The following is an 18,068-nucleotide window of genomic DNA, read 5'->3' on the forward strand; positions in this document are numbered from 1 at the left end:
AACACGCACTGACCTAGAACAAATTCCATGATTGCACTGTGAAACAATTTTTACTTCAAAGAAGAATTTAAGGTCGTGACTAACTTTTTTTTCCCACGGGTTCCTGTGTGTGCGACCGTTTTAGACAGGGTGGCGCATAAGACCTTTTCTCAAGCCGCTGATTTCCCTAGATTGTCGAATAACCTCTTAGTATCTATTTTTAAATTATGAAACCCTTTTTATTTCTATTTGCTTAAAGGTTTCAAAACATGCAGGGGCAAGGAAATTATGTCTGCTGTAGATTTGCACGATTCTCTGCGACGTTCCCTTGAAGGGACGGGTAACGGCTCCCAGATTGTTCAATTGAGAACTAGCACGGATCCAAAGAATCTCATCCCAAGACTGTCTTCTCAGCAGAGGCGAAATTCTACTGCTAATGAAATTGAGAGGTAATGTAGCTATAATAATTCATGGAAATAGGTAATGTTGGCCAGACCATTAATCATTTATATATAGGAAATAATTTGGCATAATTCTGTATTTTCTGTAATGTTTTTAATATGACTGGAAAATACTCCAGGAATGAAAATGCCTTATCAGTCATGATTATAAATTAGAAGTATCTACGGTTTGTTTTTCAATTTAAGTTGACAATCTTGTTGGACTTTAAACCGAAGCCTTCCTGCCCATTGGGTGGATATACAGATCCCAGGGCGGTAATGAAAGAGAAACCGCTGAGGAAGCTCCACTGTGCACTGTTCATTTCCCCTTAAACTAACCTCACTGCAAACATGATCTATTTGCTCATATATCTCATTGCTGGTTTTGGGACCTTACTGTGCACAAACTGGCAGCAATGTTTCCCCATGTTACAACTTCAAAGGTTCTTTATTAGCCAGGAAGCATTTTCAGATGTCCTAAGGTCATGAAATATGCTACATAAATGTATTCTTTGAAAATGTTTTAAACTTAGATTGCAGAGTACCATTAATCAGCTCCAGAGTCAAATGAAACAATTGCAACCTGGGGATGATGACTGCAGTTCTACAGATCTCAGGTGGAAGCTGAACAAATTGGAAAAAGAAAAATTGGAACTAAGCAGCAAATTTAATGAAGAGGTAGGCTTGCAGAATTATTTGTAGGCATGTCTAGTTTGTATGAAATTAGTGCCCCTTTGCACCATGCGGACAGCGGTGCGAATTCAGCAAAATTGTAGTTTTGTATAATTATTTTTCTTCATATTTTTCCTTGTTGATCTCTCCAGTTATATTGGTGTCTGGGTGGGCGACCTTTCTAGGTGTTCTACTTTTGAAGGTCAGATATCATCTCCGGATTGTCTCATGGTATTGGTTAGCAATGATGTTTTGTATTTATACAGTATGCTTAGCATGGAAAAAAATAAATTCGGAGACATTTTCAAAGAGGAAAGGCATAAGTACTGAAACCCTGCGGGATGATGTTGGCCCCTATTACAAGGGGAATGGAGTAAAGTACTAAGGAAGTCTTGCTAAAATTGTACAGGGCTTTGGTGAGACCACAACTGGAATACTGTGCACAGTTTTGCTCTCCATATTTAAGGAAGGACAATACTTGCAGTGGAGGCGGTACAGCTAAGGTTCACTAGATTCGTCCCTGGGATGGGTGAGTTATTCTATGATAAGCTGAGTAAATTGGGTCTGTATTCTCTGGAGTTTAGAAGATTGAGAGGTAATCCCAATGAAACATAGAAGATTCTGAAGGGACAAGGTAGACAATGAGGTCATTTCCCCTGACTGGGGAATCTAGAACATGGCGGCACAGTCTCAGGATAAGGGGCCAATCATTTAAGACTCAGATGAGGAGAAATTTCTTCACTTAAAGGGTTGTGAATCTTTGGAATTTTCTACCCCAGAGGGTTGTGGTGCTCCATCATTGAATGTATTTAAGGCTGAGATAAACGGATTTTTAGCATCTCAGCGAATTGGGGGGGGGGGGGTATGGGGAATGTGTCAGAAAGTGAAGTTGAGGCTGATGATTAGCAATGATTGTATTGAATAGCAGAGCAGGCTTAATGGTCAAACGTGGTCCACTCCTATTTCTTAGATGATTAGGTGAGATGATTGGAGTTAAAGAAATAGGTTTTAGGAAGCTTTTTAAAGGTGGTGAGGGTTTGATTGGAGAAATTTGAGAAGTTGTAAGGAGTAGAGCTGACATGGCTGAAGTCTTTGCCACTGAAAGTGGAGAGATGCACAGGACGCTAAAGTCAGGAGTGGGAGCAGAGGGGTTGGGCGTAAAGCTGCATGCTAGCTGTACAATTTGTTGAGGGTTTCAAGGATCCATGGGTCAGAGGGAGTAAAGATGATAAGCAAGCTGGGCTTAGTAAAGCATAGGATTGGTGTGTGGAATTTTAGACCAATTGAAATTCATGGAAGATGGAGGTTGGAATGGATCCAAGTGTTAAATTGGTAAATTTCATTGGAAAAAAAATTCTCCTTTTTGAAGGAACAAATTGCCTTCTTGATGTTCCTGGAATTTAGTGTTATGGTTTGATAATCTGATCTTTAATTTTAATTTTGTAGTCTTGAACAGCCAGTATACAACCTGAAATATTATGTGCATCCTGTAAGGATAATGAATTGCCCCATTTGAAATTTACCTTTTTTGTTCCATGTTGTGACTTTTAATGATTTAATATTTGGAAGTGATTGACCTGTAGACCTCTTGGGCATTAAGTTGGAGAAAATGTGCAAATGTGTATTGTATATGAAATGCAAAAGGGTAGAGTAGGAAATGATATAGTTTTTCTTATGCTACAGTAGGAATTGTTTACATTTCACTGATTACGTTATTCCATCCTGCTATGTAAGCAAGTTCTGTGATACTGTCCATGTTGTTGCATTGTTGTCAAACCACTTCCCTAGGCAACACTGAGGTTCAGTATTACCAAATATAAAGCTGCAAGAAAAATTGCACTTTAGATTTTTCTAAGTACAATTTTTATTTTTATTTTCACAGCGTTCAACATTTGAAAGCCATGTTGCTAGACTGCGGGCACAACTGGAGAAAGGAGAGGCACTGCGACAGACCCTGGAGTATGAGCTAGCTGTGGCCAAGAAGGAAGCCTGTGTTGTGAAATGCACTTCAGAAGACAGAGTAGACTCTATTCACAAAGTAAATGCACAATTGAAAGGTACAAGAAAATCTAATGTTTCCAGAAGAAAATTATAGCAGAAACTGATAAATAGTCATGAATTAAGTTGTATTGCATTTTGTAAAACCAATAACTTAGTAAATTACAAAAAGTGTTAGGTGCATACCAAACTTCAGATCACATTGCAATCTATACGATTGAATGTTGTCTAAATATGAATGCATCAACACCAATTTAAAAAAAAAAGAGAAATCGATAGCCAGAAAATTGAACAATGAAATATATAATCCGTGAATAAGCAAGCACAAAAAAATTGATCAATCAAATAGTTCAAACAATTCCTTCGCCAGCTTTGGCCACCATTTTCCTTCTGTGCTCAGAATGGTGGGTAGAGTTAAAAATAACATGCACATATATTTAGAGCACATTTTCTGTTCACATCATCATATTCCAAAGGGTGCATAGTGTAACAACAAGGCCACTTTACATGGGACCCTGAATATCTGAAACCTCTATTAGGTCTCAACAAACTTTTTAAATAAAAATGAGAAAGAAAGCCAGGATTGTGATGATTAAAACAATTAAACTTCTGAGTTTTTCAGGTGTTTATAAAATCATAAAAAATGGGAGCAGGAGTAATCCAATCACCCCACCGAGCCTGCTGCACCATTCAAAAGAGCATGGCTGATCTGATTGTGGCCTTAACTGCACTTTCCTGTCTGTTCCCTCTAACCCTTAATTCTCTTGTCAATCAAAAATCTGCCTAACAGCCTTGAATATATTCAATGACCCATCATCAACTGCTTTCTGGGGGAGAGAATTCCAAAGACTAATGACCCTCCGAGTGAAGAAACTCCTCATCCCTGTCTTAAATGGGAGACCCGTTTATGTAATAAAGGGATACAACTTCACCTAAGCAGAAAAACATATTCCATTGGATATAGAGCCTGTCCTCCTACAGCATACCACCTGTAATATCCTGGGAGACAATTAAAAAAAAAATCATTAAAGTGATGTGAATGTCACTGGCTGGGCCAGCATTTATTGCCCATCCCTAGCTGCCCTTGAGAAGCTGGTGGTGAGCTGCCACTTTGAACCGCTGCAGTTCATGTGGTGTAGGTACACCCACAGTGCTGTTACGGAGGGAGTTGCAGGATTTTGACCCAGTGAAAGGAACAGATATATTTCCAAGTCAGGATGGTGAGTGGCTAGGAGGGGAACTTGTGGTGGTGTGTGTTCCCATGTGTCTGCTGCCCTTGTCCTTCTAGATGGTAGTGGTCGTGGGTTTGGAAGGTGCTATCTAAGGAGCCTTGGTGAGTTTCTGCAGTGCATGTCTTGTTTGTTGCATTTGAGATTTTGTTTTAAAAAACATAAGAAGAAAGTTAATTGTCTAATATATGTACATGAGCAATAAATGCTAGTTTGCCAGTGATGCCCACATTCGATAAAATAATTTTAAAAAATGGTACTTCAGATCTGGAACTTGTAACTTGGGAATCCTTTCAATCTATAAGGCTCTCTCACCAAACAGATGATCAACCTCTGACCTGAGGTAGCGCTTACTTAACAACAATTAGACTTTGAAAGATGCCTTTTTGAGGTCACAATCTGGAAGCAGATTAGTACTTCATACATTACATGGAATAACACTCAGTCTTTAGAAGATTGCATCATTCATCTCACCTTGAAAAATGCCGCGGGAAACTTGATAATATGTTATATCCAGTACGTTTTGTGCATCATGGCGCATTGTAGTTTGTACTTGGAAATCTCTTTGCATGCATCTGCTTACAATTTCAATAAATGTTTATGATTGACAGCCATAGCAATATGTAATCTAATGTGTGTATGTATATTACACGATTTATGTGAAATTATTTTGTAATTTGTAATACTGTAGATTAACGTTGTAAATCAAAACTGCAAATAACTGGTTTCGGCAGCATCTGAATTGCTCTCTGTTATTGTGTTATCAGTACAAAATTCAGAACTTCAGCAGAAAGTGAAGGAATTGGAAAAAACTCTACAAATTTCTAAACATGCAAGGGAAGATGATCAACAGAGGTTCAAAAGTGAACAAGAGGATAGGGATAAAATCATTCAGACCTGTAATACAGAAAATGAGTTCCTGATTGCTGAAAGGAATCGAATTGATGCTATCCTGCAGGTACTAAATAATAACCAAAATTTCTTTCCAAAATTGTGTTTATGTATGTGCGTTTGTCTGTAAACTGTTGTGATCCTGGGCAATCTACAGTAATGACCAGTAATTGAGCAATGTGAAGACCCTCTTCAATGCCTCATGCCCAGAAACTCTGCCCATCACAAAACTGCAACTTCCATAATCTAAATATTCACTATGAATTGGTGGTGTTCTCTTTCTCTATCTAAGCTTCTCTGATTTTGCCTACGCTGTTAAAGCTTTCTTTTTGGAGACTCTTTGATGCCAAATACAGAAAGTTGGGAGTGTGTATAATAACTGGGTCTCATTGTGTACAAGTGCAGCATCTTTGCCCTTCTGAAAAATGGGTTTTCTTCTTTGTTTTCCATGCACGTTGCCTCCCCCTCTTCGCAGATGGCATGTACACTAAAGGAAAAACCTGTTCATTTTACTGTTGGGGCATACAATAAAAGAATGTGAGCTGATCGCTATTTCTACCATGCACTGCACCTCTGCCCTGGTATGGTTTTTACAGTATCTCACCATTATGTTATAATGATATAAAGGCACCAATCACTCATAAGGGACTGGGTAAACACATTGTGGTTTCATTTATTTAGACTAGGCACGTAAGAACAGCTATATATAGGTAGAAAGCTTGAAGATATCAGCAACAGAGCTGTGTGTGTGTGCTCTCCTCAAAGGCAAAAGTGGAACTAAGACTGGTTCGCATAACACACTTCCCTTCTAATGATGTCATGCTTAAAGGCATATTACAACATCTTATAAGGCACATAAGTAGGTCCTTTTGAGTAGACATTGAGTAAGACTAGACTAACTTCATGTCTTAAATCATTCAAGAGAGGTGAAATCCCTTAACTGTTAATCTCATTGCAAAATCATTGCATGGACTTTGACAGAAGTCAGCTTGCTTTAAACCAGAAGCTTGCTTTAAACCATAAAATTTCTGACTACATCTGTTTCCAGTAAAACTGTAAATTGACAACATTGTGAATTTAAAATGATCTGTTAGCTGTTTTCTGAAAGGAATTTTTGACTTTGTTTAAGATAAATTAACCTGACTATGCTGAAAACATGTGTCTTCGTTATTTGGTATCTGCGCACATGCTGTGTTATAGTGCAGAAATTCCAGAAAAGTACAGTGTGAATGACTAACACCATTAGTTACGCCATGCCATAACTTGTTAGGACTACTGCCCTGCTGCACAGACACTCTCTCAGTGTAAAAGTAGATAGGTAGTTATTGTAGCTATATGTAGCCCCATCTATAATCCATGGTAAGGCTGCATTTGCTGAACTAATGTAGCTGTGATCACACAGCCATTTAGTGTTACATACGGAGCTGGAGAGCTCAGAATCAGTGAAGTATTCAATTGATCAGTAAGTTGCCTGAGGGTAGTAACATTTTTACCGATTTTGTTATAGGAATTTCATTGAAATTTTACACCTCAATTAAGTAATAAATTAAGTGTTTTGACAGCCAGACAGGAACTGATCTTATCTTGACTAATATGCTAGCTCAAACTACAATTGGTAATGAAAAGAGGGTAGATATTATATGCAGTTCAGGAGATAACCTTGTGTATATGAGATCCTCTAACACCAATTTATATATTTATTCCTTTCTAGTGCAAACTCATCAAGTAGATTGAACTTAACCTGGATACTCTGTCTGTCGGTACTGCAATGCACCCCCGTGTTATTAGACCTGAGACATGCCCATAACTATGTCCCTGTTGTTTTGTGAATCTGCATCAGCCATTGGCCTCTACTGCAATGTATTTGTGTTATTCTTGTCCTCCGAATTTGATCATTAGGGAGCAAAACATGGGCCCGGATTCTACAGTCAGTGGCAAAGTGAAGGCACTCACCACTGACCTCCTAAGAAAGCTAGTGAACTCCGTGGTATGAATTTCACCTTTCCCAATTGTCAATTTCATCCTGGCTTCAGCTATTGAGGATCTTGGGTGTCTGGCAACAGTAATGTTATGAAACAGATTAAGCAGCCAAACACATTGAAGAATTCTCACAGGCAGCAAACCAGGAAGTAATCCATAAAGCAGTGATCCTTCATTCTGATTAGGAAATAAACATGGCATTAAGATAGAAGCTGAAAAATGATAAACTGTAATCTATAGTTATTTTTATCATGATAGAGAAATTTGACATTTCACAGGCATAAAATTAGCTTTTCAGGGCTAGGGAGGTAGTTCAATAGTGATTTGACTTGGTATACTATTTAAAAACCCATTTACACCTCATTCAACAAGGGTAACTCCATATTGCTATAATGAATTGGATAATAGCGCAGGAGTGGAAGTTCACATCAATTCAAATGATTTCTGAGATTTCCATTTGCGAGGACTTCAACAGTGTACCAAATGGAGGAGTGGGGAATCATTGATGGCAACTTTTTGGATTCCATGTTTAACTGCGCATGCAAGAAGTTTGTCAGTTCCACAGGTGGTGAATGCTGACAGTTTCATTATCGTTATGATGACAAAACCTGGGCCATGATGTTTGTTGCCAATGTCCCCATTACAGTGAATCCTGCTCAGTATCTGCAGATAAAAGCAAAATACTGCGGATGCTGGAAACCTGAAACAAAACCAAAAATTGCTGGAAAAACTCAGCAGGTCTGACAGCATCTGTGGAGAATAAAAGGCAGAGTTAACGTTTCGAGTCCTTATGACTTTTCTTCAGAACTAAATACAAGTAGAAATGTGGTGAAATATATACTGTTTAAGGGAGGGTGGGACAGGTGAAGCTGGATAGAAGGCCAGTGATATCGCTGACATCCATCCACTTATATGATAGAAGATATGTGTTGAGAGTGAATCTGGATTATCTTCTAACAAACGTAGTGAAAATTAATTTATTTTATCTTGGTGCCAAAAGAAAACTGCCTTAGAGTGGGCACGTGGGGTGGCTTTCTCTATTCTTCAGATCCCATTCTTCAGTAGTTTGATTTCATGTTGTGACAGTAAGGTGGAACTCCATGGGCAGAATGCGCACATTATGATCTTCAAAGCCTCATGTGAAAGATTCTGAAAAGTTAGCTAAGATTTTGGATCATTTATTTTGAGACAGCTAGGTGTATTGTGCAAATCCAGCATTGCTATTATCCTTTTTTCTTCTCTACAATTTCTTTTTTTAAAATGTGTATGTAAATCTGATTACCTTTGATTATGCATAGGAGGAGTAGGAACAAAGGCCTCTGCACAAAATCTTTAGGCATGGACCCAAGTGTGATTTTTATCAAAGCCTTTCACTTTCCACAGTGGGGAGACAATGGATTGCGTCTAGGCAAAGCATCGCTAACACTTGTGATCGGGAAAGAGCCCAGGATCTTGTCATTTTGTTTGTTTGTCCACAGCTGTGACTTCTCATGCCATCTGCAAGTGGATTTGAGGCCTGACAGCAGAAACGCACCATTAGCCTGGGCAGGCTGCTCTGAGCATCAAATTATTGCATCAACAGACTCTTCTGCTATTTCCAGACCTGCTACTTTTACCAGAGACCCAATATATTCCTTGTGATTGGAAAAAAAAGGCATCTCTTGAATAGAACCTGTCAAGCGCATAACCGTTCAGTAGATAAATCTCCACCTGTGATATATTCACCTTTTTCCATTCCGATAGATAACACTGAAAGGTGATGAGGTGCATGGAAGTAAGATCTGGATCAACCAATCACAGCAGGACTGGAGAAAGGCATGAAGGCTTACCACTGCAACCACTTCCTTTATCTGAAAGCAAGAGCCATCTCCAAAGAGTGTAGCCAGCATACATAGTCCTGTACAGATTTCCCTCTTAACATTGCATATATTCTTCTTCTTGGCTGAAAATTTTTTTTTCAAATCCACTTTACCCTCATCATTACTTTTTTTCTTCCCTGAAAGAGAGACAATCCTTAGAAATACGCACTTCTGGGTTAAAATAACGGTGGTGGGATGCAGTAATACTGTAGTGAGGAGGCAGTGAACAGAGATCAAAGGGAGAAAGATTCCTCCCTCTGCAATTCTTCCTTGTAAGTCTATTTAAAAAGGGCTTGTGGTTTGATTGTAGCTTAGAAAGAGACCCCATACAGAGGGGCAAGTTTGGGGAGCTCTCGTACATGGGTAACACATTATCCAGCTAGCGGGCACACATGTCTCACTAATGTTACAGTGCAATGGATCCACACCATTGGTGTGATTTGAAATTCCACCCCCCTCTCCCCCAACCCCGAACCATTTAGAGAACTTGGATCAGAAAGTTGCAAAATAACATTTTTCCTCTGCTGTGATGTGACTGAGTTTTTGGAGAGATGTTTTTCTAGCTGAAGCATGTGGTCAACAAATTGAGGAAGGGCTCTTTTTTTTAGAAGAAAAAAGCAAGATTTATCACATTGCTTTTAAAAAGGCAATTACTTGATGGATTCCCACCCTTTGTAAATCTGTAGTTTGCATTTTCACCTATTTTATCCTTGGTGTGCCAGAGTTGTTGGGGAACAGTACTTCATCTTCGATTAGACACTTTAAAACTGGACTCGACATTGAGTTCAATAACCTCAGATCATGAAGTCTGCCCTCTATTTTGATTTTTTTTTTGCCAAGGGCCAGTCTGTATCTTGTTTTCATGTTGTTGCTTTAGAACAGCTATCCATTATTCTTCTATTAATACCTCCTCTGGACTAATGCTTGCTTCCTTTACCACATCTTTGTTATTTAACCTCTCCTGCCCTTTAACCTATCCCAGACCGTTCCTGATGTTCTACTTCTCCATCCCCCTTTCAACACTATAAAACTCATCACATTTCTACTCCAGTTCCGAAAAAGAGTCTTATTCAGTTTGAAACGTTAGCTCAGTTTCTCTTTCCACTGATGCTGCCAGACTCCAAGTTTTTCCAGCACTTTGTTTTTAATTTCAGATTTGCAACATTCTCAATATTTTGCTTTTGTACTATATTGTTGGGTAGCCAGCCTGTTTAAGGTTCTGACTTACATAAGAAATTGACTTTTTCCTCTTCAATAATAATTACTGTTTAGAATTTGAATGACTTGGCAAAGAAATCTCACTCCTTTAATAGGCACCCCTCTTGCTGTCCCTTTCAGATTATGAACTCTCTTTTGCGAGTTGCAACTTTGAAATTGATTTGAAATGATGCCATCTCTCATGCAGCTAGCCTTGCAATGAGGGGGCAGGTTAAAAAGTTCAATCCTTCATAGATCTGGGCATATTCTCTAGATTAGTTCAATAACGTGCTATGAGTACAAGTTTAAAAATATATCCATGGTTAAGGTATTGCATATGTCACAGTTGCAACATTATTTTAATTGTGGCAATCTTTTTTGTTCCCACTCTATACTATCCTCTATTCCCCCTGAACCACCAAAGTTTACCACTCTCCTGTTAAGCCTGCTGAAGATTATTCACTGCATTAAGGTGCCAGCTTTGTTGTGAAGTTATTTTCGCCTATTCCATCTGCATTGTCATATGCTACTGTGTCTTTTGAGTAAGATTTCACTTTGTAGGTTTTAACTGGTAAAATCTAACCAGATACATTTGTCATAATTCACCAATAATTACTACTTGGAGCAAGCAAGTTGACATATCTGTCCTTGAAGATGTAATGTAATGTAACTAGAGCCGCTTGATTGTGGTCCATATAATTGTACCCTTTTTTTGACATGAAATATTCGGTGAATAACAGGATTTTAAAAAGTTAACAATGCCTTTTGACTGTTGAACTTTACAATTTCATATTTTCTGTAAAACCTTAATCTTGTTAAAGAGGAAAGAATTGGTACAAAAAACAGCAGAACAACAATGAAGAAAATAATTTGAGGGAGCCACAATGTTTTTAGTAAAGATAGGAAGCTGTTGTACATGAAGTTTGTTATAAAACATTTTCAAATACAGATAATGACCTCTCCTGGCCATTTTCTGAAAAGCAGTCTAAAGCACAGGTTGTGTGTGTATGTGAGAGAAGTGAACAGAGAAATAGGGCAGTGCGTTGAATTCACCTTAAGTGTTGAATGTTTTCCATGTTATGAGGTACGTGGTGTAAGTGGATGCCAAATAAGCATAAATTGTTTTGTAAAATTCCAAAACAAAGGTCTAGTAATCTAATGCAAGCAATATAAGGTGGTTTATTGAGTGGCTGAGGGTGGAAGGAGGGGAATGATAAATGAATTGAACTTATCCACATCAAACAAAAGTTGGCTTTAAGAATAGATTTGCCAGATGGATACTCCTTCTGCGTTTTTATCTTTGTTTCATCGATTTTTAATTTAGTTTCTTCCTTTCTCTCTCTTTCACACCCCCCCCCCAACCTTACATGTTTTTACTCGCCTTAGTATATATGTGCTTCAGTATCAGTTTTCAATGCTGTTTTAGTCTCCGTGTAAAACTAAATGTAAAGGGAATACTTTCTTGTTTCAGGTTTTCTGCAATTTTGTACGGCAAATATACATATTTGAAAATAACTTTCTGTAGTGAATGGAGATTTTTGAGTTGGGTCTCCTCCTAAAGCACATCCATTGGAAATGGAAGCTGTGACACCAGTGGCAGCAAGTTGCACACTACAAAGTCTCAAACACCACTAAAACACGCAGTCAATCTGTTTGGTGGTGGCCTTTAAGGGGGAAGCTTACCACCTCAAGTACTGTGACAGTACTGCATTCCCTCAGGACTGCAATGAAGTGTTGGTCATTGATTTAGTGCTCAAGTCCTGCAGTGAGACTTGAAACTGAGAGCTTCAAATTTGGAGGTGAGTGCTACCACTGAGCTAAGTTGACACTAGTTTAAAAAAAACCCCATCATTTCTATAGCACCTTTCATGACTACCAGATGTCCCAAAACACTTTACATCTAATGAACTACTTTTAAAATGTAGTCATTGTTCCAATGTGGGAAACATGGCAACCAATTTTGCCCACAGCCACCTTCCAGTGTCCAATGACTCCCTTCATAATTGTTTCTATTCAGAATACATTTCTATACTGTAGTTTCTATCAAAATACATAATCAGCACTTCTCTGCATTAAGTTGGATCTACCATCTTTTCAATCCATTGCATTAGCCATGTTCCCAACAATCCACTGCAAAAAAGAATTTATTTTAATGTCTCCCCTTTGCTGTTGGGGAGAATTTATTACTAACTCCTCAACCAGTTGAAAAAGCCATTTTTCCATTAATTCTATGGAAACACTTTGTCCAAGCACTTAGCCTTTTCTGGTCCTGTGTCTCAAGATTCTCCTCATACCTGTCATTACCTGACCCTGCTAACATCACAGTGAATGTACACTGACTATTTTCTCTGACTTTAATGCCCTTTCTGTAACTGGGTGCCCAAAACTGCACATTGGTTAGCCAACAGTTAATGCTGTTAACAATGTGTTGTGCGAACTCAGTATTACTCTGCACACTTGTATGCTTATGTTCATATTTATAAAATCCAAAATGCTTTTTGCCCTTTAACATGGCTCTTTACCTATCTGCACTTGCACTTCCAGAGAATTGTGTGTTTGACCCTCTGGGGGCCTCTGCCACTTTCGCCCTTCAGTATCTTTCCAGTGAATATCTTGTTTGATTCTTTGGCTTTTCTCAAAATTAATTACACCACAATTATCTAAATTAAATTGCTTCTTTCACCTAATTTTACTGACTGTTAGCCTGCCAACATTCCCAAAGCCTTTTATTGTCCTCCATGCTTTTTGCCAAGCCCCTTCATTTTGTGTTGTCAGCAATTTTCAAGATTGTGCTCCATACATCCAAGACAAAATCCTATATATCCTGGAAGCACACCAAAAATAGTCATCCAGCACTGATACCTGGATGCCTCATTTGTAAAGAGCAACATCCATTTACATAACTTCTCATTTCCATCACCCAATGTTCCATCCCTGTTGTTACATTTCCTTTTATACTGTAGGTCTGAATTCTTTTAATTAGCCTCCTTGAGACATTTTATCAAATACCTTTAAAATCTGCATACTTTACAGCCATTGCATTCCCTTTATCCATACAATCAGGTTGTCATTTCAAAAACTTTTAGACTTGGCCAAACACAATTTTGCTTTGACAAATCTGTGTTGGCTATCGTTGATCAGCTAGCGTAAGCATTTCTAAACATTCACTGATTTGACCTTGAAAGATGGGTCCTAAGAATTTTTACATAACTAATATTAGACTGTTTTATAGTTACTCAGTTTATCCTCCTCCCTCCTTTGAGCATTAATGTAACATTAGCTACACTTCAATCTCATGATCTGATTTTAAGAAGGATTGAAAAATATTGCCCAGACCCAGACCTCCTTCCATCTGCTCTGTGTTCTTTCAGCGACTTATGGTGCATGCCTGCAGAGCCTGCTGACTTATCCACCTCGAGTTTTACTAATTTTTCAGAACCAATTCATTTTCTATAGCAATCTCTAGAATTATTTCATATTCTCATAGTAAACCTACATCCTCACTTCCAGCATCATTTGTGAAAACTGATGAAAAATTTTTAATAACACTGACCCTTTGGTTGTATTCTTATACTTTTTATATTCTTATAAAACCCTTTTACTATTCCCTTTTTGTCTTTCTAATTTTCATTTTCACTTTGCTCCTCATGATATTTTGACCATAATTTTTATCAGATGACCCTTTTAAGCTTCAGTTTAATTTTAATCTCTCTATCTACCCATGGAGGGTGGTACTGGGAAATGATGAAGGAAGACAAGTTAAGAAATATGGGATGGGTTCTGGTAGACATTTGGACAGGTGAAACATAAGCTGGCTTGGTGCAGATATAAAAGGTGATTTTATATATTGCACTTTTTGAAGAGTATATCTGATGCATCTGTAAGTCAGCAGAGGACAAGATTGTTATATAAGCAGCTTAGATCTGTGTCCTGAGCAATTTAAAATCATTGTAAATGTGGTATTACTTTGCTTCAAAATAATCTGTCAATTGTTTAGCCATTGACTATTGACATGCACTTAAGTCAACTGTACATTGAGATTTTAAGATGCCCAGTCACATGTAATCATTTAACTGTATTTTTACACGAGCTCTAGTACTAGACAGTAAATTTGCATTGTAAAATAATGTGAACTGAAAATAACTAATATTGCATAGTGTCAGTAAGACACCATAATTATGTTTCTATGTGGCTACATTTGGTTTTGTGCACAAATTGTTGATAGCTGCACAGGAGTATTCTGCTAAAAATTGAACAGGAACTGGGAACCCTTTTAAGAACTTGATAATGTTAATTGTATACAAATTGTGTTTAATCAACTGCAGGTGCTGGGCATTAACGGGGTGTGAATTATGAGGTGCATATTTGTATTGTGTATCTCCGTAAATAAAAGCTCATAAAAGTGTGTAAATATAGGCTACAGTTCTATCCTTCACCACCTACCTTTCTGGACTAGAACAAGTAACATTGTTAACGATTGCTTAAAGTTAAAGCAAAGTCCAGGGAAGTACTTTTGGCCGAAGATGCTTTTCCATTGCTCATTTGAAAAAGCTATAAAAATATTTGTTAACCTTTTAATATCATTAAATATAAATAGCAAAGTGAAGCACCCCCATCTTCCCTATCTACAGTCTTGCTGACATGATGCTGCTTTAGCAATATTGCTGATCATGAGGAGCTCATGTATGCAAAATGATCCCACTGATTGCAGCAGGAATCTAGTCTTTGGACTGGCCTGGGAGCAGATCTAGAGATAACAAATCCTGAATAAAAAGAAACTCAGCGTATTAACTGAAATAGTAGGCAGCGGAATGCTGAGACTTGTATCCTTTACCGAGCATATGTGATCAATAAGCGGTAGTATGCATTTGGAATAGAGCATGGTGTAGCTATTTTGTGGAATTCCATGTTAACTGAGTTAGATGGATAAAACAACATCTATTTCAGTGGCCACTTCATCTAGTACCTTTTATCAAATTAGGAATACTAGTGAAGATGGGGAAAAAGGGAGGTGCAGTGAATTATATTGGAAATTACTTTAATGACAGGAAATCAAGGATAGTTATACATGGCTATTATATCAGCTGTTGCCAAGCCACTAATGGCTTTCCTACGGATAGTGTCCTTTACCCTGTACTTTTCACAATTCTGCATAAGCAGGCTGCATCAAAAGGAGCTATAGTGGTTTTGCAATTGGAATAAAATCATCTAATACAGACTGCTGCAAAGCGTTATGGCATGAGCATAAAATGTTGAGTACAAGTCAAATGATTGTAGCTCAGATGCTAAGCAGAAATTTTGTAGTGCTTGTCTGTAGAAATGTATATTCAGTACAAAATGAAGGTGCATTAGTGGAAGGACCTCTTGAAACATATGATATTTCTGTATAGTTGGTTCCAGTGGTATTTTGTATAGTGAATTGCCTAATCCTGGAAAAGCTAATACCAGCATTTATTATAAGAAACCTGTTGCCACTACATGTTACTAGCTCAGATACCTGTTTATTGGGGTCCAGACCAGTCTGATAGCGCTTGTACAAATAAGTGGAATCACCCAGGCTGCATGTAAGTCACCTCTATAACATACGTTACAATATATTTTACTGTACTTATTATTTAAAACTTTTTTAAAATTCCCCTTTCGTGCACACAATGACTTCATAAAAAAAAGACAATGCAATTGCCGATGCTGTTTCGTGTACCCTGCTGACTCTTGTCTTTTTGATAATTCTCAGTGTCATTAATATACAAGATTTGTTCAATAGGCAGAAATGTAAAAAGTTACACAAAATGGTTGTGCGCGCCTCTGTAATTCCCACATGGTAATAAATTCTGATCTCTGCTGTTGTGTTAGAGGCACCAAGCAAAAGTCAATTGCTTTAGTGGAGGTAAGACGAGGATGAGCAATGCGTTCACATACCCTGTGGTTGATTTATAGAGCAGGCTTGATAGAATGTTTGAACCATACACATCATTCCCTAGACGAGGTATCAGAGAGAGATCCAAAAGAGCAGGAGCCTGGATGATGAAGTTTTAAGTGTATGAAGACTCCAGTTTAAACTGCATAGAAAATGTCTCTCAATAATATGTAAGCTGACGTTTCTCAATCCTACGTCCCAACTTCAATGCTCATCTTCTGAGGTTTTCATTTCTGTCTGTACATTTTTGGCTGCCATTTATATACACGGTCAAAATATAAACACTGGGATTTATGGGGCTTTTTTATATTAGATCTAAGGGCATGTTTTTCAAAATTGAGTGCTGCATTGTACTCATCACAAACCTATTTAATGCTAGTAATTGAGCGATCATGCTAAATACATTAACATAGAAGCCTAAAATCCAGTTGTAATATGTGCCTGTTTTACCTCAAGTTGTGATATAAGCTTTGAAGAAAATCGCTATTCAGTTAGTGGAAATCTCCAATTAAATTGCTGATTCTTGTTAATCTTATTTTTCATAAAGGGCCAAGAACAAACATTTGTTGAGCTGCAAAAGCGATTAAAGGAGCTAGAAGCTGAGCGCAACAATCTCAGGGAGGCACTGACACGACAGGCAAATGAACTTGAGTATAGTAGTGACCGAGAGGAGCGACTGAAAAAGGAGCTGGAAGTAAGTGGCTATCTCAGGCCTTTGCTCTTAGCATTCAAACTTGTGTTTTAAAAAGCAACTGATTGATGAAGCCAAATTGTTAATTATCTTTAAGATACATTACTTATTGAAGTTACCTATTCATATGAGAGAAATTACAGTTATGTCTGTCCATTTAAAAGAGGCTTAGGATGGAACAAAATGGTTTACTTACCTGGCACTATTGAGGTATTTAAAATCATGATGGGCCTGGACAGAATAGGTTGGGGAAAAAAGTGTTCTTCTTAGTGGAAAGATCAAGAATGATGGCACAGATTTAAGATAATTGACCAAAGAAGCATTGGCGATGTGAGAAACTTACACGCAGTGAGTGACTATGATCTGGAATGCATTGCTTGAGAGTGTGGTGGAGGCAGGATCAGTTGTGGCTTTCAAAGAGAATTAACTGTTACCGGAAAAGGAAGAATGGCAGGGCTATGAAGAGAAGGCAGGGGTATGCCACTAGGTGAGTTGCTCATTTTGAGAGCCGGGGCAGATATGATGGGCTGTATGGCCGCCTCCTGTGCTGTACCAATTCTGATATTCTGTGATCGTGCAGCAGAGCCAAGTGCCCTCCCACACCCCTGCATTGTTAATAGTGATGTTAAACATACACTCTGAGCGAAGTGTAACATCCAACAACAAAACCTGCTTAAAAGTTTTTGACTTAAACTTTGAAGAGTTTTTTTCGTACATTTTCTCGCCAAAGTAATTTTATGTTTGGCAGTAATCTTGGTGTCAAATGAAAAACATATTCTGTTACTGACAGCCATGCCAGCACATCTTTAGTGCTTTGCCTCAGTCGAATCATGTGTGAGATCTGTTCTAGGTAATAGAAAAAGAGAAAGTGGATTTGAAGAATAACATAAAGGGGGTGGTTTTTATTTGCTTACCACCCAGTTTTATTTTTACTGTGGACAGGGCAGCATGAAATTGAATGATAAAGTCTAAACTGAAAGTATATTAGAGGTTTTTGTGTGATTTTTCAAGAGGGTTTTTAGATAGGCAGTCAGAGTTCCTACCCAATAAACATTTGTATATTGGAGTCCTATGCTGATTTCAAGGTCTGTCTGTCATTTTGGTTTCCATCTATTTTGCTGTCAACATTTTGCAACCTGCCCACAAACCATGGGTGGAACAAGTCAAGAGGATGCCATTTTTCAGCAATACCTGAAGGAATTCTCAGCTTCTCTC

General features: G+C 38.1%; 1 protein-coding gene across 5 annotated transcripts in view; it reads left to right on the forward strand.

Moving 5' to 3' along the window:
• The window catches only part of ccdc171 (coiled-coil domain containing 171), a 226,036-nt gene that overhangs the window by 5,024 nt on the left and 202,944 nt on the right, over nt 1-18,068 (forward strand). For 4 of the 5 annotated variants that reach the window (XR_013573484.1, XM_078530317.1, XM_078530309.1 and 1 more), the window contains exons 2-6: nt 239-428; nt 953-1,097; nt 2,974-3,148; nt 5,086-5,276; nt 16,710-16,856. Coding sequence is in view for 4 of the 5 variants with exons in the window: in XM_078530317.1 (XP_078386443.1) it covers nt 268-428; nt 953-1,097; nt 2,974-3,148; nt 5,086-5,276; nt 16,710-16,856 (819 nt within the window). In the remaining variant the exon portion in view is untranslated. Of the gene's footprint in view, nt 1-238; nt 429-952; nt 1,098-2,973; nt 3,149-5,085; nt 5,277-16,709; nt 16,857-18,068 lie in introns of those variants that run through there. The other variant, XM_078530328.1, reaches the window with a different exon arrangement.

This window comes from Cetorhinus maximus, chromosome 2, assembly GCF_964194155.1.
Source record: "Cetorhinus maximus chromosome 2, sCetMax3.hap1.1, whole genome shotgun sequence".
Lineage (NCBI taxonomy): Eukaryota > Metazoa > Chordata > Chondrichthyes > Lamniformes > Cetorhinidae > Cetorhinus > Cetorhinus maximus.